Source organism: Oncorhynchus mykiss, chromosome 20, assembly GCF_013265735.2.
Source record: "Oncorhynchus mykiss isolate Arlee chromosome 20, USDA_OmykA_1.1, whole genome shotgun sequence".
Taxonomy (NCBI): Eukaryota; Metazoa; Chordata; class Actinopteri; order Salmoniformes; family Salmonidae; genus Oncorhynchus; species Oncorhynchus mykiss.
In genome coordinates this window covers 21,960,124-21,985,902 of record NC_048584.1, presented here as the reverse complement: position 1 = coordinate 21,985,902, position 25,779 = coordinate 21,960,124, and the positions used below count along the sequence as shown (strand labels likewise).

Sequence of the window (25,779 nt, the reverse complement as noted above, 5' to 3'; positions counted from 1 at the left end):
TTCGACTATAGACGTGAGTCATGACCATAGATGTGCCTGTGGGTCTAGATGTGCCGCCCCACTCAGATCCCCTGCCCTAACTCACATTACAGGCTTAGTGTGTTCCACACACAGGAAACAGCATCAATATGAGCATCAGCCGAGCTACCCTCTGCTAAGCTTTAGGAAATTACGCAAATCACGTTCTGGAGTGGAAAACAGACAGTGTGTAAACTGTTGACTGGATCAGGGCATTTTACATTCCAGGAAGTTTTGAAAGACAGTAGAGCGGACGAAATGTCAATTAATGGTGTGTGTTGTTTACATAAATGAAATCTATCAAGTAAGACATGCTTTTCTGAGTGTACCGTTCTGTTTCACTCATATCATCCTTTGTTACAGTAAACTGTAGGCTGCCGTTAGAGTACACAGAGGCTTACTGACTCAGCAGTGCCATCACCTGGTTGAATAAGGGATTATTCTTATTTTTTTTACCTTTATTTAACTAAGTCAGTTAAGGACAAATTCTTGTTTTCAATGACAGCCTAGGAACAGTGGGTTAACTGCCTAGTTCAGGGGCAGAACAACAGATTTTTACCTTTCGGTTTTACTAGTCCAACGCTGTAACCACTAGGCTACCTGCAGCCCAAATGATCATCATACAGGATTCCCTTCTTATTACCAAACACATGTACAGTATACCACACACACCCACTGTCATTGACTCTGGTAGACCAGGGGTGGCACTGGACAGTACACTGGAGAGAGGTGCATTCTGGACCGGCGGGCTGGGCTCCAAGCTGTAACACCACAGACAGAGAGAGGTTACGTATATATCTCCATCCAATAACTCAAATCCAATGTTATTTGTCACATGCGCCAAATACAACAGTGACAGGCTTACTTACAAGCCCTTAACCAACAATGCAGTTTTAAGAAAAGACCCCCAAAAAATAAAAGTAACAAATAATTAAAGAGAAGCAGTAAAATAACAATAGTGAGGCACCGGTTAGTCGAGGTAATTGAGGTAATATGTACATGTAGGTAGAGTTATTAAAGTGACAATGCACAGATAATAACAGAGAGTAGCAGCAGTGTAGAAGAGTGGGGAGGAGTATGGGGACAATGCAAATAGTCTGGGTAGCCAGTTGATCAGATGTTCAGGTGTCTTGTGGCTTGGGGGTAGAAGCTGTTTCAAAGCCTCTTGGACCTAGGCTCGGCGCTCCGGAACCGCTTGCCATGCTGTAGTAGAGAGAACAGTCTATGACTAGGTGGCTGGAGTCTTAGACCATTTTTAGGGCCTTCTTCTGACACCGCCTGGTACAGAGGTCCTGGATGGCAGGAAGCTTGGCCCCGGTGATGTACTGGGCCGATGTACTGGGCCGTACGCACTACCCTCTGTAGTGCCTTGCGGTCGGAGGCCGCAAGGCACTTGCCATACCAGGCAGTGATGCAACCATGTTCTCGATTGTGTAGCTGTAAAACCTTTTGAGGATCTGAGGACCCATGTCTCCTGAGCCGGAATAGGTTTTGTCGTGCTCTCTTCACGACTGTCTTGGTGTGCTTGGACCATGTAAGTTTGTTGGTGATGTGGACGCCAAGGAATTTGAAGCTCTCAACCTGCTCCACTACAGCCCCATCGATGAGAATGGGGGCGTGCTCGGTCCTCCTTTTCCTTCAGTCCACAATCATCTCCTTTGTCTTGATCATGTTGAGGGAGAGGTTCTTGTCCTGGCACCACACGGCCAGGTCTCTGACCTCCTCTCTATAGGCTGTCTCGTTGTTGTCGGTGATCAGACCTATCACTGTTGTGTCATCTGCAAACTTAATGATGGTGTTGGAGTCGTGCCAGGCCGTGCAGTCAGTGAACAGAGAGTACAGGAGGGGACTGGGCACGCACCCCTGAGGGGACCCGTGTTGAGGATCAGCGTGGCGGATATGGTGTTACCTACCCTTAGCACCTGGGGGCGGCCCATCAGGAAGTCCAGGATCCAGTTGCAGAGGGAGGTGTTTAGTCCCAGGGTCCTTAGCTTAGTGATGAGCTTTGAACTCAAAATTATTGATCTGAGTGCAATTTTCCTCCCACCCTTGTTAAGATGATGCTTATGTAAAATGGACTGACAACTTACTTGAACTGTAGCTGGGATCTGGTCGTCTCGTAGTCGCTGACTGGACCTGTGGAATCTGTTTGTACAGGAAATGCAACCGTATCTTTCACTGAGCCGATTGAAACAAAATGAAAGTGAAAAACAATGAGAGAGAGAGAAAGTACCTCAATGCTGACGTATCTGTCTGGGTTTAATGCTTTCCATATTCTACAAAAGCTTAGTAAATTTACACTTCAGTTTTCTCATGAGCTTTATCACTAAGCAACCTCGCCCACTATTCTCTTTTAACACCAGTCTGCTGTTGCTATAGAAACTATCCCCAAAAATGAACACATTTGAACCATCACATTATAACCAAAATTCTGTGGTTATGTAAGAAATGACTGTTGGGCTCAGAGGACTGGGTTGAGAAACACTGCTGTAGAGGAGAGGAGCCTCACCTGGCTGAGCGTAGGAGTGGCTGGAGGCCACAGGAATGAGGATGTCTGAACTGTCATTATCAGTTATGGCCTGCAGGGCGCCCCACGTTGACACTCTGTAACAGACACACACGTTACAACACAGATAAAGTACACCTGTTTATATCAATTCTTGATTAGGAGTTTCTCTCCCTGCTTATTGTATCGTTAAGAAAGTGCTAGATGATGTATAATCCTTAGTCTCCATGGTTACTCACTGGTCAGCGTTGGCCGTGTTATGAAAGGGGCTTTGTGGCTGTGGCCTACTCTTGTATACCTCTTCCTCCTCCTCATCATCATTATCAATAATCTTGGTGTCAGGCAGAGCTCTGGAGAAAGGAGGAGACCCGGCCCAGCTGACTATCCCAGGATCGGGCAGCCCATTCTGGAGAGGCGAGAGGGAGAAGGAGGACTCCAGTGGGTAAATACCCTCCTCCAGACTGACCTGAGGAGCAGTGGTGCTCTTCCTGAGGGTGACAGTCCCCCCCCCCACCTCTTCCTCGTCCTCCGCTCCCCCATCCAGGTCGTCGAAGGAGATGATGTTGGTGATTTTCTTTTTCCTCCGTCGCTCCTTCCTCAGGCCAGAGTCTGGAGAGGAGAGAGAAAACACGTTGTCAGTTTGCTCTCTATGTTTGTTGGCGTATTATTCCTTAGTAATAATAATATGTAATAATATGAATAGAACTGAATATAAATAATAGTTTATATGCACTGTCCCCCTCAGTGTCTGAGTTGATTGTAATTTCTCCTCCCTACCTGCGGAGGCGCTGCGTGGCAGGACAGGCAGTGGGTCTGATGATCCGTCGGGGCAGTGGGTAGGGGTGAAGCCTGGCACCACAGCGGTGACGGTGCTGATCTCCCTGAGCAGAGTGCTCACCCCCTGGGTGGACTCCTTCCATAGGCTCCCTATGCCCTGGGTGGACTCCTTCAGGAGGTGGCTCACGGAGGAGGAGGAGCCGCCCGCCCGGGGCACACCGTTCAGGTCTGTGTTGTCGATGTTGATGGCAAACAGGATGGAGTTTAGTCCTGTGTGAAGGGTGGAGAGAGAGGAGAAGGTCTAGTTACTAGTCGTTCACACAGCACTAATGGTAGTGGATAACGTGAGTTGGTTCTCCCCAACTAACAATGTAAAGCTCCCTGAGAATTGGAAAAGTGCTACATAAATCCAAATCCATCAGCACTGCACTAGACACAGTAGGTGGGTAAACTCAGATTGCAGGTCGCGGTGATAAGTATAACATAAGTATATAAGTATAACACTAAGTATAACACTCCCTATACTTTCAATGCATCTTCCCGTATTGGTGGGTAAACGCTTACGCAAAATACCAAAAAGCTGAGTAAACAGTGCGTTCACCCTCCACTACACCACTGACTGCATATCACACAGGGAGTAAGTGACTCAACTGTGACTCATGGCTTACTGCAAAGTAGCTCTCTGAATGGTAGAGACATGAATGTGTTTCACCACAGGAATCCGAGTCATGCTCTCACCTGCAGCCATGGTGGGCAGCATGCTGGCTCGCTCCTCATCCAGAATAAACGCCCAGTCTTCATAGAAAGTACTAGAAAACACAAAGAAATAAGATATACTGGCAAGAAAGGTCCAGACTCCACACCCACACACAGACCTGAGATAAATACAAACATACAAACAGACACACACTCTCACCCGAGGCGTATGCCGTCTGCGAGCAGCATGTGTAGGTAGCGTTCTAGTGAGTGTTCGTTGAGGGCACAGCGGAGCCAGGCGCGGCCACGGCCCAGCTCAGAGGAGATGTGTCTCAGGGAGTAGAACCGCTGCAGCTCATGGCGGTTCAGATGCTCCTTCACATAGAGCCAGAACGTCAGCTCTGAGAGAGAGAAGAGAGAGAAAGAGAAAGAAAGAGAGATGCACCAAAAAGAAAGTGAATGTCCACTGCTTGCTACTCCCAAAATCTATATCCTCTAACACAGCTAGAATTTGAACTAATTTCTACACAATTAAAGCCATGTCTTACCAACTGAAGCTTCTGAATGGCCATGTCAAAGGTCAGAGATCAAAAGGTCAGAGAGCAGCCAGTAAAAGCTTAAAGATTGTCTAAGTAATCACAGTTCTAAACCATCATATTCATCCACTGACTAATTAGCCATGTTCACACCTTCCTCCTTTTCCTATTTGTTCTCAAGACCTCAACAACTCCCCAGATAGAGTCACCCAACACATCACCTATTGGCCAACAGAGTTTTCACTCTTTATATAACACCCAACTTGCAAGACAGTTTGAAAGTCTGTTCGCTGTAAGTTTTCACGTTCTTGATAATTAGTGTGAATAACTGCGATGGAGGTCTCTCTTTAGCATAGCATTACCATATGGCCTTAGAACAATGTGTAATACAACAGCCTATTTCACTCCGCAGCACTGGACTTATTAAACACTCAGTATGGTAGCTGTGTCCCAGAGTTCTCTCTCCATCATCACCAAAGCTTTGTTAACTGGGACAGGAAGGGCTAATGGAGAGGCCCAATGAAGTCAAAAATGATCTAGAAACTTGAAGTTTTGTAATTTCCTAAATACATAACCTATGTCTAAAAACAACAATGCAATGTAAAAAACTAGTTGACATTGAGGTTAGTGTGCCTTCTCACTTTACCAAATGTTGCTAACCGTTGCTTTAGACAAATTAAAGATGATCTTTGTATGAAACATCTTAAATTACAGTTTACTTTGAGCAAATTCAGAATTTGCGATTAATCGTGAAATGTTTGAATCGTTTGACAGCCCTAACAACATCTGGTCCACGGACACCTCTTTTACAACTTGTTCAGCCAGAATTATCTGTCTGAATTTTACCACTGCTTCTTTTAAGAAACCACAACAGGTGCTGGGCTGCCCTCAGAAAGAGAGAAAATTTTCTTTCTTGTCATTTTTGACTAAATCTGTTGCATAACCCTCTGGTTTCACAGACAGTATCTGCACCTGGTTTCTCTCTCAGTCGTCCTACAGCATCTGTTTCCTGCGTGGAGAGTAGACACTCATCACAGCCGTTATCTCCTACTGAGGTGAGTATAAAGTATTCTCAGGTCTCCAGTTTCCTAGGCTAATATTAGGTATGCTCCTTTTCTTGTTTTTATAGCACCTTGCACTTGTACCCTTTCTATTCTTTCGAGCATCGATTAAATGAAGTATATTATTTTAGCATCTTGGCCTCCTTTGGTTATTCCTTTTCACGGTTTGAGTGCAAGTAGCTTTTGAACTCTACTAATATTAAGCTGTTACTAGGGAAGTCGAATGAATGAGTCCCCCAGTTAAATTAAGAGCATTTTTTAAATCTCTAAAATGGTTAAACTAGTGAGAAATATGTGAATATTGAAAAAAAATCAGAGCGTTTGCGCCATTTGCTATCATCCTAAATGAAGATATTGAATTATTTTTGCCATATCGAATGAATGTATATTATGTTACTTTCCATGATCTGGACAGTATGCATTACTACACTACACAAGCTGACGTTTTGCCACATGGTAATTCGGGGGAATTACACATCCTTCAAAAAAAGTTTATAGTCAACACAATATCAATTGCTTAAAACAGATCAATATCTATGGCTTTGTACTGTTCATTTTTGTCACACTCACTGGGGGTCGCAGGACTTACAACGCAGCTATACATTTATTTCTCAAATGGCACAAATAGTTTGGGGCGGTATCGCTATATAAGTTGCTGGCCACACACCAATACACTGATTTTACAGTCAAATTACCACTTAAATAGCAGCCAACCGTTGTCACTGTTTATATCCTATGGCGGGTCGTGATTTGCTGACGTTACCTAACAGAAAAAGTGGTTTGTTCCCTTTTCCATGATGGCAGCCTCCCGCCATCTCAAAATATAGATATAAGCCTTATACAAGTTCTCATCTGACCAAACATGTATAGGTTATTCCGTGTGGCCTTTGAATAATGTTTGTTTAAACTGCCCTACACCACAAATGTTCGCCCCCATTCTATTGATTTCAGTGTGATATCAAGAAGTGATTAACATAAAAAGTGCTGCTTTACACTTTCTTTTATTAATTTCACCGTTATTTAACCAGGTAGGCTAGTTGAGAACACCTTTATTTAACCAGGTAGGCTAGTTGAGAACTAGTTCTCATTTGCAACTGTGACCTGGCCAAGATAAAGCATAGCAATTAGACACATACAACAACACAGAGTTAAACATGGAATAAACAAAACATACAGTCAATAATACAGTAGAAAAAAAGAAAACAAAAAGTCTATATACAGTGAGTGCAAATGAGGTAAGATAAGGGAGTTAAGACAATAAATAGGCCATGGTAGTGAAGTAATTACAATATAGCAATTAAACACTGGAATGGTAGATGTGCAAGTAGAGATACTGGGCTGCAAAGGAGCAAGATAAATAAATAAATACAGTATGGGGATGAGGTAGGTAGATAGCCCATCTGTAAACAGCCCATCTATGTACAGGTGCAGTGATCTGTGTGCTACTCTGACAGCTGGTGCTTAAAGCTAGTGAGGGAGGTATGAGACTCCAGCTTCAGTGATTTTTGCAGTTTGTTCCAGTCATTGGCAGCAGAGAACTGGAAGGAAAGGAGACCAAAGTAGGTATTGGCTTTGGGGGTAACCAGTGAGATATACCTGCTGGAGCGAGTGGGTGCTACGAGTGGGTGCTGCTATGGTGACCAGTGAGCTGAGATAAGGCGGGGCTTTACCTAGCAGAGACTTGTAGATAACTTGTAGCCAGTGGGTTTGGTGACGAGTATGAAGCGAGGGCCAACCAACGAGAGCGTACAGGTCGCAGTGGTGGGTAGTGTATGGGGATTTGGTGACAAAACGGATGGCACTGTGATAGACTGCATCCAATTTGTTGAGTAGAGTGTTGGAGGCTATTTTATAGATGACATCGCCGAAGTCGAGGATCGATAGGATGGTCAGTTTTACAAGGGTATGTTTGGCAGCATGAGTGAAGGATGCTTTGTTGCGAAATAGGAAGCTGATTCTATATTTAATTTTGGATTGGAGATGCTTAATGTGAGTCTGGAAGGAGAGTTTACAGTCTAACCAGACACCTAGGAATTTGTAGTTGTCCACGTATTCTAAGTCAGAGCCGTCCAGAGTAGTGATGCTGGACGGGCGGGCAGGTGCGGGCAGTGATCGATTGAATAGCATGCATTTAGTTTGACTTGCATTTAAGAGCAGTTGGAGGCCACGGCATTGAAGCTCGTCTGGAGGTTAGTTAACACAGTGTCCAAAGAGGGGCCAGAAGTATACAGAATGGTGTCGTCTCCGTAGAGGTGGATCAGAGAATCACCAGAACCAAGAGCAACATCATTGATGTATACAGAGAAGAAAGTCGGCCCGAGAATTGAACCCTGTTTGACTGCCAGAGGTCCGTACAACAGGCCCTCCGATTTGACACACTGAACTCTATCAGAGAAGTAGTTACCAGGTTTGCGATCCACTTGAATCAAAATGCAACTTCAAAATGTCGCTAGATGTCTTCTACAAATTATACTCTAACCAGTGATGAACACATTATTCCCAGATTCAGTGTGTTTTTTTTAGCTGTGTAAGTTCTTATAGTCTGACTAAGAGTATATATACACCTCTCGCCTGACCAAAATCTTCAAGGGCCCCTGAAGGGCCCCCAGTGCAGATAATGGTTACCAGTACTTCATGGAAAAACTTTTTTTATACTTCATATCACTGTAATCTGTTTCCAGGTCATGTGACTGTACCTGCTTCAGTCTTGGTGGTGAATCCTGCGGCCTGCTTGATGGCAGCAGCAGTGAGAGCCAGTCCTTTACTCTTCCTCAGGCCATGCTGGAGGACAGCCTCAAACTGGGCACACAAACAGATCACCCTACAGGGGAGATACAAACACAAGCATTACAATACATCACACACACGCACATTATACATAACACGCATTACACATTCACACACAAAACAACAGTAAATCATATCAGTTTTAAAATAATAAAGCACATTGGTACCTGCTGTCTAAATCTGAGGCGATCTCCTTTCTTCCTCCAAAGCGGATTTGGCACTGAACAGACATGAAGAATGAAGATGACATGGCTAGCAAAATAACTATGATGCAACACTTTTACTTCCTCAATGGTAGCCTGCCAGCTAAAGTCCACAACATCAAACCAGGTTGAGAAACAACACAATGTGCACAGTTTTATGCCTTATAAACTGTAGAGAGTGGATAAATTCACTGTAATTACACTGAAAGCACATCATTATGAGTTTATGATTACATGACTAATTTGAACACAGCTGTAATGCACTCCTCTTCAGTGGAGATTATCCATAGTAGAGGAGGGCAATAGGACGGCTAACATAACCTGTCCTTTCACATACAGGGCAGCTATCATAACCTGTCCTTTCACGTACAGTGCAGCTAACATAACCTGTCCTTTCACGTACAGGGCAGCTATCATAACCTGTCCTTTCACGTACAGTGCAGCTAACATAACCTGTTATGACACGTACAGTGCAGCTAACATAACCTGTTATGACACGTACAGTGCAGCTAACATAACCTGTTATGTCGCGTACAGTGCAGCTAACATAACCTGTTATGACACGTACAGTGCAGCTAACATAACCTGTTATGACATGTACAGTGCAGCTAACATAACCTGTTATGTCGCGTACAGTGCAGCTAACATAACCTGTTATGACACGTACAGTGCAGCTAACATAACCTGTTATGACACGTACAGTGCAGCTAACATAACCTGTTATGACACGTACAGTGCAGCTAACATAACCTGTCATGACACGTACAGTGCAGCTAACATAACCTGTTATGTCGCGTACAGTGCAGCTAACATAACCTGTTATGACACGTACAGTGCAGCTAACATAACCTGTTATGACACGTACAGTGCAGCTAACATAACCTGTTATGTCGCGTACAGTGCAGCTAACATAACCTGTTATGACACGTACAGTGCAGCTAACATAACCTGTTATGTCGCGTACAGTGCCGCTAACATAACCTGTTATGACACGTACAGTGCAGCTAACATAACCTGTTATGACACGTACAGTGCAGCTAACATAACCAGTTATGACACGTACAGTGCAGCTAACATAACCTGTTATGACACGTACAGTGCAGCTAACATAACCTGTTATGACACGTACAGTGCAGCTAACATAACCAGTTATGACACGTACAGTGCAGCTAACATAACCAGTTATGACATGTACAGTGCAGCTAACATAACCTGTTATGACATGTACAGTGCAGCTAACATAACCTGTTATGACATGTACAGTGCAGCTAACATAACCTGTCATGACACGTACAGTGCAGCTAACATAACCTGTTATGACACGTACAGTGCAGCTAACATAACCTGTTATGACACGTACAGTGCAGCTAACATAACCTGTTATGACACATACATTGAGGTATAAATGTTGCTGATGATTGTTGTTATGATTGTTGTGACCCCTCACCTAATCTCTGGTGGACAGACCTACGTAAACATAACTGGTACCGTAACCATAGAATCTGTCGGGAAGGAATGGGATGCGTGGGATCTGTAGTAGTTCCAATGTTTGGGTTTTTCCATCACTGGTTATTTGGACAAATCATGATTTTGCAGGTGTTAACATCTTTCGAATTTCGGAAGGGGACATTTAGCCGGTAACTTGCAGAGAGAAAGTGGAGCTCCTCGTTCCGGTTCCACTCATTAAATCTCTTCTCTTAACATGTATGGACCCAGAACTTAATTGAGCAGCTGACCAATTATGCAAGACTTCTGTTCTGGGTTAAACGAGATTACCATTCACCTGTTTGACAGCGTCCAGCAGCCTCTCTAGCAGGTGTTGTCTCTTTGCGTCATTCTGCTGAGGGCCTGGAAAGGAGGAGGGCGATCATACAAAATAGACCATCTGTCAGTTTGGTAATCTCATCTCAGACTTCTGGCCTAAGAGTGACTAGTCTGCATAATGGACAAGTAATCTCTGGCTAAATCACAGAGCTGTACAACTATTTCATCAAGCTTATCAGAAATGTATACAATGATGTGTTCCACAAAGAAGAATATGATTTGGTCAAATATATTTATTTGTAGGAAAGTGACATAACACATTTTGGAGATACTATAATAACAAGAAAAGGTTGTTATAATAAGTATTCACCAACAAATACATGCAGTTTGCTAAGAAAGCACGACCTTGGAGAAAGTAATGGGCTAGATGAGGTTGGGTAGGACTCAGGAGCAATAACAAAAAAGGTCTAATATGGTTAGAGGGGTTTCTCTTTGATGTATCAACGTTTATTCATGACTACTAGGATGTCATCCAGTCAAGCCATCATTCGATTTGCATGAGGAGATTCAAGATACCCGCGGGAAGTGTCATTATCTATCCTTTACGCCTGCCTGAACTCATTATGAGAATGATGCGTTGTCCTTCATTCTAAACCGCATTGCTTTAATAGGCCTATATGTGCACAAAACATACAAAATTCCTGTAATAAACCAAAGCCATTTCAATTGGTGATGGTGGAACAAAAAGTGTTTTTGTTTCTAGCTACAACTCACCGTTCATGCTGTCAGTCCGAGTCGTTAGTGTTGTTGTTGACACACCACAAGTAAACTAGTTCATAGCTCTTCGGTTCGACATGGTGGAAATCCAGAATTATATTGCTATTCTGTACGAACCGAACCCTGGGAGGCAGAGAGAACTACTTCCATGATGTTGCACTCCCTTCTTCCAATCAACACAACCGGGGTCCTTGGCCCACTGTTGCGCATGTCGGCTGGAACTACAGAGGCCTGCGAGTAGCCGTTTATCACTATCGCTATAAGAGTTAAACCGAGTCACATTTGTAGATCAAATGTTTGATTTACAAACCCATAAGCACTTGTAGTTTCAGTGACTGGACTGTCGTAGCTCTGGATAATCTTTAAATTGTAATAAAATACATTTATTGTGCTACTGCCTGCAAAGCGAAACATCGTCGGCACTGCCGGTCACATGACCAGACACACTGTTGTCATATGATAGGGTAGGGGGTAGTGGGATCTGTAGTTCATTACTATAATCTCTGTTAAACATTCACTTGTTTTCAAACACATTCATTGATAGTTTTCACTTTCTATGGCAAGCAGTGTGTGTGTGTGTGTGTGGGGGGGGGGGGGGGGGGGGGAGGGGGGAATAGAGACGTCAAGCTGCAAAGCCAGACCTCCACAACCCCAATGTCTTTCCCTCTGTAATGTCATCTGTGTGGTTAAAGATCTGTACTGTCTTGGTTGTGACCAGTATGGTGGTACCCTCCTCAGTGGAAGGAACAGGCAGGTTGGAGTTGCAGTCGGGAGTCTGGCAGTTTGTTCCCTCCTGGAGAACCATGGCTCCAGCTCCACTCATCAAGCTGTCCTGTCCCATGATAACCACTGTCTGCTCAGGGAAATCATCAGAGACCCTCTCAGTCCCAGGACACTCTGCTTCCTGTAGTCGTGATACTGGGGGATAACATTGACGTGAGTTACATACTGTATGATAGAGATATAGGGGTAGGCAATGTATTGGGTATAGTCACAAGGATATGCATTTTTTACATTTTACTTATCATTCATGGAGGGGAATTTCCATTCATCACAAATGAGTGAATCAATCACCAATCAGATGTGGAAGCATGGTCACATATTGTGACAGATAGACGTAACCTGTGTGCCTGCTACTAACAGCGAATCACTGTATAATAATTTCCCATCATATGAAAGGTGAAGCAAGCGTTGTCATATTATGACTGACAGGCAGATACGGTAATTTGTCTGCTGATAACAGACCATCACTATATAACCACATACCACCTCCCTATGCTTCTTTGTGTTTTATCTTACATTTGTTCCTTGGGAAACGTCTGCATGTCTTCTTCCTCAGTACCTGCAGCAGCAGCAGGAGAGTAGTAAAAGCACACAGGAACACAAACAGCCAGACCAGGGTCAGACGAATGTTGAACGGCTCTGGGGCTTTGCTCTCTGATGCTGGACAGGTTAACAGAAAAACATATGTCCGTAATGCTCGTACTTATTCTACAGATTCACTGGGCCAGCTTCATTTGTCTATGCCTCCTTCGCTTGAGTATAAGGACTAAGAATACAATGTCTCACATAACAATTCAGATGCCAATATTTATAACAATGCTTAAAGATATTCTATAACAATAACAAATACAATCATGTTTATTCATATACAGCTGCATTATAATTTCAGAACTCAAATGATCAAAAGTTTGAAATGTTAAAACAGTATTGTACTTACATTGAGTACAGTATGTTGTGCAAACTCTGGGTGGTGAATTGCATCGTAAATAGCATTGTTTACACTCCTCGACTAGCCCATCATAGTAGTATCCCAGTCCACACTGTCCTTCTGACATAGCAATACAGTATAAGACAATCAAGAATAAGATCTGAAATAGATGCTAAAATGGTGTACTTTCCAGTTTCAGTGACTGAGATTGACTGGGCAGTTATGTGGTTCTGGTTTTAAAAGAGAATACATAATATGTAAATAATGTGTAATGTAGGGGAAATCCCTCTGCTACACAGAGACTGGTGAGATTTCAGAACGAGAGAGGAACTATACCCACAGCACGAGGGTGTTATTCACCACAGAAAGTAGGTAAATACACTGAGTACCCCCCCCAGTCTATTAACTAATTTAATGCCTAGGGATGTCACCAGGCAGGACAAAACTCCATCCCACTGACACAGACTGAAATTTCATGCTGTCCTTTCAACAGATCTTATACTCATACAGAATTATAATTTTCACAATATAATTCCAACCTCAAAGTGTGGATGTAGCACGTGCTCCAGCAGGTATATCTCACTGGTCACCCCCAAAGCCAATTCCTCCTTTGGTCGTCTTTCCTTCCAGTTCTCTGCTGCCAATGACTGGAACGAACTGCAAAAATCTCTGAAGCTGGACTCATATCTCCCTCACTAGCTTTAAGCACCAGCTGTCAGAGCAGCTCACAAATCACTGCACCTGTACAGAGGCCATCTGTAAACAGCCCATCTATCTACCTACCTCATCCCCATACAGTATTAATGTATCTTGCCCCTTTGCACCCTCCAGTATCTCTACTTGCACATTCATCTTCTGCACATCTACCATTCCAGTGTTTAAATTGCTATATTGTAATTACTTTGCCACCATGGCCTATTTATAGCCTTAACTCTCTCATCTTACCTCATTTGCACTCACTGTATATAGACTTTGTTTTCTTTTGTTCTACTGTATTATCGACTATGTTTTGTTTATTCCATGTGTAACTCTGTGTTGTTGTATGTGTTGAATTCCTATGTGTTTATCTTGGCCAGGTCGCAGTTGTAAATGAGAACTTGTTCTCAACTAGCTTACCTGGTTAAATAAAGGTGAAATAAAAAATAAATAAAAATATATCTTCCTCTCTAACTTTAAGCATCAGCTGTCAGAGCAGCTTACAGATCATTGCACTTGTACATAGCCCACCCAACTACCTCATCCCGATATTGTCATTAATAAATAAAAAAATGCTTCTTTGCAACCCAGTATCTCTACTTGCACATCAATCTTCTGCACATCTATCACTCCAGTGTTGAATTGCTATATTGTAATTTATTTCTCCACTATGGCCTATTTATTGCCTTACCTCCCTTATCCTACCTCCTTTGCACACACTGTATATAGATTTTTCTATTGTGTTATTGACTGTACTTTTCTTTATTCCATGTGTAACTCTATATTGTTGTTTGTGTCGCACTGCTCTGCTTTATCTTGGCCAGGTCGCATTTGTAAATTAAAACTGGTTCTCAACTGGCCTACCTGGTTATATATATATATATATACCTTCAGAAAGTATTCACACCCATAGATTTTTTCCAAAGTGTGTGGTGTTACAAAGTGGGATTGAAATAGATTTAATTGTCATTTTTTTGTCAACAATCTACACAAGATACTCGTGTGACAAAGTTTAATTCTAACATGTAAAAAATACATATATGAAAAATAAAACACTAATATATATATTAGTGTAGGTATTCAATCCCCTTTGGCAGCGATTACAGCTGTGAGTCTCTAAGAGTTTTCCACACCTGGATTGTGCAACATTTTCCCATTATTTTTTTCAAACTTCTTTAAGTTTTGTCAAATTGGTTGTTGAGCATTGCTGCTAGGTGACCTAAATTGGGACATGCTTAACACCCCGGCCATCATACAATCTAAGCTTGATGCCCTCAATCTCACACAAATTATCAATGAACCCAACAGGTACAACCTCAAATCCGTAAACACGGGCACCCTCATTGATATCATCCTACCCAACTTGCCCTCCAAATACACCTCTGCTGTTTTCAAGATCACCAAGATCTCAGAGATCACTGCCTCATTGCCTGCATCCGTAATGGGTCCGCGGTCAAACGACCACCCCTCATCACTGTCAAACGCTCCCTAAAACACTTCAGCAAGCAGGCCTTTCTAATCAACCTAGCCCGGGTATCCTGGAAGGATATTGACCTCATCCCGTCAGAAGAGGATGCCTAGTCATTCTTTAAAAATGCCTTCCTCACCATCTTGCATAAGCATGCCCCTTTCAAAATATTTAGAATCAGGAACAGATATAGCCCATGGTTTTCTCCAGCCCTTGACCAACACAAAAACATCCTGTGGCGTTCTGCATTAGCATTGAATAACTTTTCAGGGAAGTTAGGAACCAATATACACAGGCAGTTAGGAAAGCTAAGGCTAGCTTTTTCAAGCAGAAATTTGCATCCTGTATCAAAGTTCTGGGACACTGTAAAGTCCATGGAGAATAAGTGCACCTCCTCCCAGCTGCCCACTGCACTGAGGCTAGGAAACACTATCACCACCGATAAATCCACTATAATTGAGAATTTCAATAAGCATTTTTGCTTTCCACCTGGCTACCCCTACCCTGTTCAACAGCCATGCACCCCCCACAGCAACTCGCCCAAGCCTCCCCTATTTCTCCTTCACCCAAATCCAGATAGTTGATGTTCTGAAAGGGCTGCAAAATCTGGACCCCTACAAATCAGCCAGGCTAGACAATCTGGACCCTCTTTTTCTAAAATGATCTGCCGAAATTGTTGCAACTCCTATCACTAGCCTGTTCGACCTCACTTTCATATTGTCTGAGATTCCCAAAGATTGGAAAGCTGCCACAGTCATCCCCCTCTTCAAAGGGGGAGACACTCTAGACCCAAACTGCTACAGACCTATATCTATCCTACCTTGCCTTTCTAAGGTCTTCGAAAGCCAAGTTAAACATCACCGACCATTTAGAATCCCACCGTACCTTCTCCACTATGCAATCTGGTTTCAGAGCTGGTCATGGGTGCACCTCAGCCACGCTCAAGGTCCTAAAAGTTATCATAACCGCCATCGATAAGAGACATTACTCTGCAGCCGTATTCATCGACCTGGCAAAGGATTTCGACTCTGTCAATCACCACATTCTTATTGGCAGACTCAACAGCCTTGGTTTCTCAAATGATTGCCTCGCCTGGTTCACCAACTACTTCTCTGATAGAGTTCAGTGTGTCAAATTGGAGGGCCTGCTGTCCAGACCTCTGGCAGTCTATGGGGGTGCCACAGGGCGATTATATTATTTTAAAACTGATATGATTTACTGATGTTTTGTGTGTGAATGTGTGTTATGTATTGTAATGCTTGTGTTTGTATCCCCCCTGTAGGGTGATCTGTTTGTCTGCCATCAAGCAGGCTGCAGGATTCACCATCAAGACTGAAGCAGGTACAGTCACATGACCTGGAAACAGATTACAGTGATATGAAGTATAAAAAAAGTACTGGTGAACTGGGGGCCCTTGAAGATTTGTCAGGCGAGAGGTATATATATATATATATATATATGTACTCTTAGTCAGACTATAAGAACTAACACAGCTAAAACAAACACACTGAATCTGGGAATAATGTGTTCATCACTGGTTAGAGTACAATTTGTAGAAGACATGTAGCTACATTTGGACATTTTGAAGTGTTGCATTTTGATTCAAGTGGATCGCAAACCCGGTAACTACTTCTCTGATAGAGTTCAGTGTGTCAAATCAGAGGGCCTGTTATCCGGACCTCTGGCAGTCTCTATGGGTGTGCCACAGGGTTAAATTCTCAGGCCGACTCTCTTCTCTGTAATCATCAATGATGTCGCTCTTGCTGCTGGTGATTCTCTGATCCACCTCTAAGCAAACGACACCATTCTGTATACTTCTGGCCCCTCTTTGGACACTGTGTTAACTAACCTCCAGACGAGCTTCAATGCCATACAACTCTCCTTCCGTGGCCTCCAACTGCTCTTAAATGCAAGTAAAACTAAATGCATGCTCTTCAACCGATCACTGCCCGCCCGTCACTACTCTGGACGGCTCCGACTTAGAATATGTGGATAACTACAAATAAAAAATGGTCCAGTCTCAGTCCTGACTTAAATCTGCTTAAAAAATCAGAGACAAAGTGTGAATATTGCTGTCAATCAATTTCAACCAAAATGTCAAAAGCTTGAGAAATGTTGACAAACATGATGGATATCAGTGAGTGTTGATACACACAAGAAACTGTTGAGTGTGAAAAACCCAGCAGCGTTGCAGTTCTTGACACAAACCAATGTGCCTGGCTTGACACCTCCTACCCTGTTCAAAGGCACTTAAAACTTTTGTCTTGCCCATTCACCCTCTGAATGGCACACACAATCCATGTCTCAATTGTCTCTCAAGGCAATTCTTTAACCCGTCTCAAGGCCTTCTTTAACCCGTCTCCTCCCCTTCATCTACACTGATTGAAGTGGATTTAACAAGTAACATTAATAAGGGATCATAGTTTTCACCTACTTAGTCCATGTCATGGAGAGTTCTTAATGTATATGTTTTGAACACTCAGTATATATTGATATTTATATTTGACTGCATTGTGGAAGAGAGCTTGCAAGTAAGCATTTCACTGTTCCGTTTGCACCTGCTGTATCCTGTGCATGTGACAAACTTTGATCTGTTGTACATTTTATTTGGCTATAAATAGTTTATAAGCAATTCACAAAATATGACTTTAGAAATAAATGCAGAGATATGTTATTGTACAAAATAGTGTTATATTTACAATGACATTATCAAATGCCATGTTATGAACAATTATATAGCGTCTGAGTGCAATCAATCTCATTACTCTAATCAGCTACTTTGTTGGTACAGTCACAGTGTGCAATACATCTTCAGGTTCCTGCAGACTGCTCTTGAATCCAGAGAAAATGCTCTGAACCTGCATTGGGGAAAAAATAACATTAGTATACTAAATAATTAAAAGGGATTCTATTCTTTCCTAAAAAGGTCTAATTATTTTGAGGAGCATTTGTAAGGATTAATGCAACAATTATACCTAATCAAAACATATGAAAATAAATTTGCATGTGCACATTTTTTGGCACCATTATCAGCAAAATGATCATATACCACTTATGCACGGTACAAAGTCTGCCATTTTATCTACAAGATAGCAGATAGGGAGACATCTGGACTCTTTCCAGTGACCTTGATGTTGTTTAATCATTACCAGTGAGGCAAATATAGGCTTATTTTGCCTGCTTATCCGAAACATTACATTATGATTCAGTTAAAAAAAATGTCTATTATGGGCTTATAACAGAACATTATTATTACGATGTTGCCAGTAGTTACATTTGAAACGAAATTACCTGTAAAGTCATATTGTCAATGTCTGTCTGGTAAGTTCAGTAGATGAAGCTTCTGTTGTGTTCTGATAAATAATGGAAAGAGTGACAGGGGCTTGCTGCTGGTTAGAGGTAACATTTCCATCCGTTGTTCGGGGCCCCTCTCCCTTGACCCTCCCGTTCCTTCGGAATGAGTTCCTAATTCCGTTAGTGAGACGGTTGGAAACCTTCTGGACAACACCGCTGATCCCTTTGTTCTTTAGTTTGACCAAGCCAACGTCATCCTCCAGTTCCTCAGGTGGCACCTCGATGTTCCCCGAGAACCAGAACACCCACCAGATGAGACTGAGGAAGATGATGACAGCCCCTGCATAGATGAACAAGTCGTGGCAGAATATGTCTGCAAACACCCCGGTCAGCAATATAAACACTCCAACTACGTCGTGGCTCACCGCAAACCAAAAGGCACATTTACAGCGACCAACTCCCTGATATCTCCTCTCCGCGACCTCCACTTGCCTTTCTTGTATTTGCGCCATGGTAACGGAAGTGCAATATTTCCTTTTCAAAAAGTAATTTGAAGTCCAGAAAGTAATGTAATTTCCAAAAGTGCCGACTCCGGTGCGGACACAAGGTGATGTGCGATGACGCGCCTTTGGACTGTTGGAGAACGCAGCGCACAGTCACAGGGACGCAACATACTGAGAGCACACAGTACAATTGTTCAAAGTACATTCACCTTGGGTTTTTAGTACAGCTTTACGAGACATGATCTTCTTTGATGATACTTTATCAGATATTTAGAAATAATTTTAAGGTGCTTCTTAAAAAGGCAAAAGAATGGTCCTTTCTGAAGTTCCCTTGTGAAAAATAAATTAGTCAGTAAATGACAGTATAACCTGTTATCCAAAAACATCCAAGTGTCTCTAATAAATAAAAATTAAAAGTCTATATTATTTAAAAGACAAAATTAGGATTCCAACCACACTAAACCAAATGTCCTACAGAATGTCTGAAGAATGGATCACCCCTTACCCTTTTCATCACACACTGCTGAGGGACCTGCTTGTGCTCCTGGCCCCCAGCCCCATACGTCTCTGCTTGTCCTTCAGGATGGGTATCCAGACCAGCCCTACCACTACAAACATCATTCCAATGGACAGGCAGACCGGGGCAGTGGCATGGGGGGTGTCTGTCACACCAGACGAGTGGAGGAGAATCAGCACCGCACCAGCGCCCAGCATCAGGGCTCCCATCACCATGACGATGATAGGTTTGTGTATGTAGGCCCAGCGAGGTGGTTCTGGAGTATTGGGGTCAAGTTCTGGACACGGGACTCTCCTCACAGAATCCTCTGTTTGTGGAAGCTCTTCTGATGATGCCATCCTCATAATGATGATGTGATGACTGTTTTGTCCAAATCAGGTGCTCGAGTGAAAAGCTGCCCTTACTAAACTGCAATTGTTCCTCAATGTGAAATAGATTTATATTTTGGAGACCCAATTTGTGTTTCACTTCATGACCTCTTGGACAACGGCAACTAACTTGCATTAACATGTATACTTTTTCTTCTGCAATATAAGATTTCTAATGCTTACCAACTACAACCTCCCTACTGATGACTGCTCTGTTGTTTCCTAAAACCCCACTCCCCTCATCCCATCTATTTCCACCCAGTTAACCACACCCACATCAAATAGGGAGGGGTAGTTCAATACTAGACAGAAGTGGAGCACCTGTAGGCGTGTATTGTCAAAACTTGCTAGCTAACTCCGGCAGCTTTTACATTCATGTGAAAACAGTGCTGAACAAATACATTACTTCGCTTCAAATGGATATTACAGAAATTATACTTAGAAATCAATGTTAGACATTGCACTTAAAAGAGCACTATAGTGAACAACCCAGTCTGTGATATTAGAAAGGCAAACATGGCCTGTAAGGATCAGGGAGCAGCTGCACAACCATGTTATGATCTCATCAACAATAGCCTTGTCATCTAATACCAAACAGTCTATTGTATTTGGACAGTGTTTACCATGGTAAAACATCACTCAAGGCTAACGCATCGGAGGTGAACCAAAACCACACAATACCTGTACAGACAGATATTGCCTAATTTAATGGGTTTATATTACATAAAAACCTTATTTATTCATTACATAAAAATTAACAGTGAGCCCATTGCAGTGGTCTCCACAAGTAGGAGTTGCCAGCCAAATAGAAAAAAGCCTGTCTTCCCCGGTCTGACATTTTTGGCTAAAGGAGCTCTATTTTGGTGGCCTCCGGTACATACTAATGCCTTATATTCTATCATCAGAAATACAGTGAAATGATTGGGTACTTTATAAAGTTTACCTTCCAGATTGGTTGTGGTATTATGTAGAAAGACAATTTAAATGAATGAAAATGTATGAATTCAGTGTATTGTTAGTTGTTTTGGATATCATCTAGGCCAAAGGTCAACCTTTTCCGAGTAAAGATCACTTTGAGTCAAAATGCAAGCATTTTTTTTAAACATTACTTTATAAAATGTAAGCCTATGCAACATCAACTTATTAAAAATTGTTCTGTAGCAATGAGGTTTGTAGTAGGCTATATGCCCAATACATTATCAATGCATATTGTCTAAGCTTGAATTGCCCTGCCAATATTATTCTTCTCAGACCATTTTGAAATTATTTCAAAATTGTAGGTATATTACACTAGTAATAGAGCAATTGTAATTAGTAATATTACTTTTGAGGCACAGCTGAGTGAGCATAATAATTAGCTTATTTTTTTATTTTACTGGACTGATTGCCTGCATCTGATGGTCAGTCTGAGGGGAGGGAGAAAGCAGCAGTGAGGCTGCCTCTCACCCGATTTACCGTCCCTCCGCTCTCCCTCCCACCACAGAGAAAAGGGGACATACTGTCTTCCAGCTGATGGGGAACTCAAGTAACACTGCATTATTTCTGTTCACTATAGTGCTCTTTCAATTCATGTTAATTCGATGGAACACTTTACCTTCCCGACAGTAGGGCTGTTGAATCAAGTGCAACTATCGCCAACAGCAGGAAACAAATACATAAAATAGGAAAGCCTGGCTTTGTTTTTTTTTTGTAAAAATGTTTGGTGATCGACTAGGAAAGCCTCGGAGATCTCGATCGACTGATTGGTGACCATTGGTCTAGGCCTATATGATCAGGATTATTTACTAGGTAAGAACATTAAACCCATCTTCTCTTTGAGCTGGTCTTATTTACAATTGTAATACAAAACATGAATGGCCACAATGTGTTCTTCAAATTATGTATTGTATTAAAAAAATAATTAATAGTCCTTATCGTGAAACATAAATTAAGGTTGAATCAAAGAAAATAAAAAACTGGTTATATTAATCTTAAATATTATATATTTCTAATTTTTACATAGACTAAATTAATAATCATCATTAGTTAGGGCCCTACCAAACGTTTTGTTGCCTGATTCCGTTTCGTCTTCCCAATTTTCTGTTTTGTTTTTCCAGGTCTTCGCTGGCAAAATCACATTTTAATATAAAAACAACCAAAGTGGAAGTTCTAAGTCCACAACACAACAATGCTTAAACCACTTGAGGTCTGGGAAGAAATCTGAGAAATTAATTTTGGATGTAGTTACCTTTTAATTTAAACGCACACCTAGCAAGAGGCTGTTGTTGAACAGTATTTTTGTAGCACACACGATGGTAGAGTTTGCAAAACAAATACCCACTGGATTGAAGAAAATATAACTACAAATTAGCCTAACATAATTGAGAAGGCCTTTCCATCTACCAGAAGACCGTTTTCATTAGCATAATCACTAACGGCTATCCAAAGTGGTAGACGCATGCACCACACACACACCGACGTTGCCGCTTCAGCAAGTTGCAGGAAATACAAACTGCTTCATTCTGTTCATGTCTTATGATTAAACAAATACATTTCAATGCGTTTAGTTGATTCCCTAGTAAGGTCAATACATATGAATATTGTTGAATTCTGTTAATGACTGGATTCCGCGAGGGCCCTAATATTATATGAGTCGAACACAGCTCTCCTGTTGTTCCTGCAGTGATGATTTACCATCTTCATCAAATGTTTTCATAATTTATCTGCAGATAATTGCTAAAAGCCTACCAATTGCCTACGCAAATTAGGGAGCCAAATTAACGGCTCTCACTGATGCGATTCGGTAGGCTACACTGACTGACGAAACCAGTCACTGTCTGGCAAACTCCAACATCAAAGGTTCGGTTTAATGAATGGCAAAGGGATATATAGTGCATTCAGAAAAGTAGTTACAGGCTACTCCTTGACTTACCTCAACATTGTTATTTTACAGCTGGAATTAAATGTGTTAAATTACATTCTAATCTACACATAATCGCCCATACAGTGAAAACATGTTTGCAAATGTATTAAATTAAATACTGAAATCTCATTTACATAAGCATTCACACCCCTTTGCTATGACACTCCAAATTGAGCCCAGATTCATCCAATTTCCTTTAATCATCATTGAGACGTCACTACAACTTGGAGTCCACCTGTGTCCAATTCAATTGTTTGAACATGATTATTTTGATTATGATTATAACATGAGAGAATTGTGATGAGGCATATAAACAATAATTGGGAGATGGAAAAATGAACTACCCAGACTGCCTACAGCTGGCTGTCCAACCCAACTGTGCAACCTGGCAAGGCCCTTGGTCAGGGAGGTGACCAATAACAGTTCCTTGGCTGAGATGAGAAAACCTACCAGAATGACAACCGTCTCTACAGCACTTCACAAATCTGGGCTTTATGGAAGTGGCCAGACTGAAACTACTCCTGAAAAAAAGACACGACAGCACACCTGGAGTTCACAAAACTGCACGTGAAAGACTGATAAGGCAAAAGATTGTGATCTGATGAGGCAAATTGAACTCTTTGGCTTGAATGAAAAGCACCATGTCTGGAAAAAACAAGGCGCACCTCATCACCCTTCAAACACCACCCTACAGTGAAGCATGGTCGTGGTAGCAACATGTTATGGGGATGCTTTTCAGCACCAGGGACTGGGAGATTGGTAAGGATAGAGGGAACAATGAATGGAGCCAAATAAAGGCAAATCCTTGAGGAGAACCTGCTTCAATGCAAACAACCTTGGACCTGGGCAAATAATTACATTCCAACAGGACAATGACCCCAAACAGACTTCTGAACAAGAATGTGAAAGTCCTTGAGTGGTCCAGCCAAAGCCCAGGCTTAACATTGAAAATCAGTGGAAAGACTTGAAGATTAATGTTCACCGCCACTCGGGGCTCCCAAGTGGCACAGCGGTCTAAGGCACTGCATCTCAGTGCAAGAGGTGTCACTAGATCCTGGTTCAATTCCAGGCTGTAGCACAACCGGCCGTGATTGGGAGTCCAATAGGGCGGCGCACAATTGGCCCAGTGTCGTTCGGGGTAGGCCGTCATTGTAAATAAGAATTTGTTCTAAATGTAGATTTCATTCAATACAGTCACTGAAATTTCTACAAACATGTTTACACTCATTGTGGGATATTGCGTGTGGATGGCTGAGGAAAACAAATTTTGAATTCAGCGCTCTGCATTTTCACTGGATGTTGGCTAGGTGGGACGCTACAGTCCTACATATCCCGGAGAGGTTAACACAGTGGCGTGCCGTGGGCCTGGGCCTTCAGTGAGGTCCTACACAGTCCAACCTGAATTAATCCACCTCTTATTACCATCATTATGATGCCATGGCTCTAGACACTATACACTTAGACAGAAACGCAGTATAACCAGGCGTTGCGTCACCTTAAAATGGACATTTTTATTCAGAGAATTGCAGGGGAAGAGTACAATACAGTACAGTTCAACTAATAGGCAAGAACATAGTCGAGTGCAACAGAGTTATATTAATATTCTTGTTCTATCCATTTCTGGTCCACAAACTTTGAGCTTTAAATCCAACATTTTTTAAATACAGTGTGTTCACTAAACAGCGCATTGTCGCACCCAAAGCAGTTTCACCGTGATGATAAAGACAACTATTCACTGAAAATAAAAGTAAACAAATAATTTGCAACATAGGCTATTTAATATTAACAAAATGCAAAACATACATACACATTTAAAAAATAAAATGCATTGTATGCCTACTCACCAAAGACTGATTATTTGAACACAAAATCCATCCTCCTTTCTTTCCTCAAGAAGACTTCAATGACTCTGTTGTACAGTCTATCTGTGCGTTTTAGTTGCACCAATAAGTCCTTTTCTATCGACATGGAGGCTAATGCTGAAAGCCGAGTCTGTCCAGTAGCATTTCTGGAATATGTTTTGATTCGCTTTAAGGCCGAGAATGACCATGACAGAAGCCATGGACACAGGGATAGTCACTGTCACACATGCCAATGTGTAAAGTTGCCCCATGTCCTCATTCAGATTTTTCTGCTTAAGGAAATCGAGATCAGAGGGACTTTTCCCTTCAAAATCAGTCATAGCATACATTACAGTCAGTTCTGTTTTTAGCTTGGATAGGTCGAACAGTGTTCCGTGACTCTGTTAAGCTGGAGAAGGCTGTTTGCGGGATTTTTTTCCCGTTAGGTCTGAAAGTGCTGGGGGTCCAGGAGGGAGAGAAACATTCATTTTTCGTGGTGTTGAAACCTGTTTTGTATCTGGCAAAGAATGTTGTCCAGAATATTGCTGTGGAGTTGTTGGTAGTATGTGCGAGGGTCTCCTTGTTCTGGGCCTCTGCGTGCGCTGGGTGAACTTGAGATGCGCGCTGTGTCATCGTAGATTTGACTGAACCTGCGCCTCTCTCGCTCAATTGTAATAATATGCATTCCCAGCAGTACAGTTTGCAGTGCTTCTGAGCCTGTGAGCCATTGATAGCGCTAGTAGTTGGAACTTCGAAAGTGGCGAACAAACTCCTTTCCCGCCTGTGACAGGCTTTGTAGTGTCGGGCGACCTCTCCTTACAATGTCTAACTTTTCTTGAAAAGTTCGTCTTGAGAATGGCGTTATAATTATATCCTCGACCAAATCGATATCTTCTCCTCCTTCCGTCATTGTGGGTTGAAAACAGCTTAGTAGTACACAAATTAATTTGTTAATCAAATTCAGTTTCCTAGTTCTGCATAGACCTGCCCATAGGACCTGCCTCTCAATATTGGTAATCCAATCAAAAGACTTGCACGCACTACGCCTGCTAGCTGGCTCCTGTGTAACACTGGAGCCAGCCAGCAGGCGTACAATAGCCAACTCTAAAGCTGATTGGTTGACACTAAATTTTAATTTCCATTCACTTTAAGATACAAGCGCCCGCACTGTTGATTCTGAAGGCCTGAGGGCAGATTTTAGACCCCTGGCAACACATGATGGCTGAATATGATTGGATAAAAGATCTAATAAAGAACAGCCCTCCAAATCTCAACCTGGGGCTGGAAGCAGTGCAACCAAGAGGAAAGCTATGAAGAGTATAACTCTTACTCTGGGGAATAATTTAATACATAT

The 25,779-nt window shown here is 42.2% G+C and overlaps 2 protein-coding genes across 2 annotated transcripts in view; both read right to left on the bottom strand.

Moving 5' to 3' along the window:
• Nucleotides 1-11,565, bottom strand: part of snx29 (sorting nexin 29) — a 117,243-nt gene extending 105,678 nt beyond the window's left edge. Inside the window, exons 1-11 of the mRNA XM_036955984.1 lie at nt 11,123-11,565; nt 10,368-10,432; nt 8,549-8,601; nt 8,291-8,415; nt 4,218-4,398; nt 4,040-4,110; nt 3,302-3,571; nt 2,764-3,133; nt 2,528-2,622; nt 2,109-2,163; nt 691-779 (exon numbers count right to left, since the gene is read on the bottom strand). Of these exons, the coding sequence (XP_036811879.1) occupies nt 691-779; nt 2,109-2,163; nt 2,528-2,622; nt 2,764-3,133; nt 3,302-3,571; nt 4,040-4,110; nt 4,218-4,398; nt 8,291-8,415; nt 8,549-8,601; nt 10,368-10,432; nt 11,123-11,129 (1,381 nt within the window). The 5' untranslated portion in view covers nt 11,130-11,565. The remainder of the gene's footprint in view (nt 1-690; nt 780-2,108; nt 2,164-2,527; nt 2,623-2,763; nt 3,134-3,301; nt 3,572-4,039; nt 4,111-4,217; nt 4,399-8,290; nt 8,416-8,548; nt 8,602-10,367; nt 10,433-11,122) is intronic.
• A 142-nt stretch (nt 11,566-11,707) lies between these two features.
• On the bottom strand, nt 11,708-13,165 carry LOC110499590 (tumor necrosis factor receptor superfamily member 17). Its single transcript, XM_021576720.2, has 3 exons — nt 12,846-13,165; nt 12,425-12,568; nt 11,708-12,043 (listed from the first exon to the last, which is right to left on the bottom strand). Exons 1-3 carry the CDS (start codon nt 12,961-12,963, stop codon nt 11,748-11,750), a joined length of 558 nt encoding a protein of 185 aa, XP_021432395.2. The 5' UTR covers nt 12,964-13,165; the 3' UTR covers nt 11,708-11,747.
• Between the last annotated feature and the right edge of the window lie 12,614 nt (nt 13,166-25,779).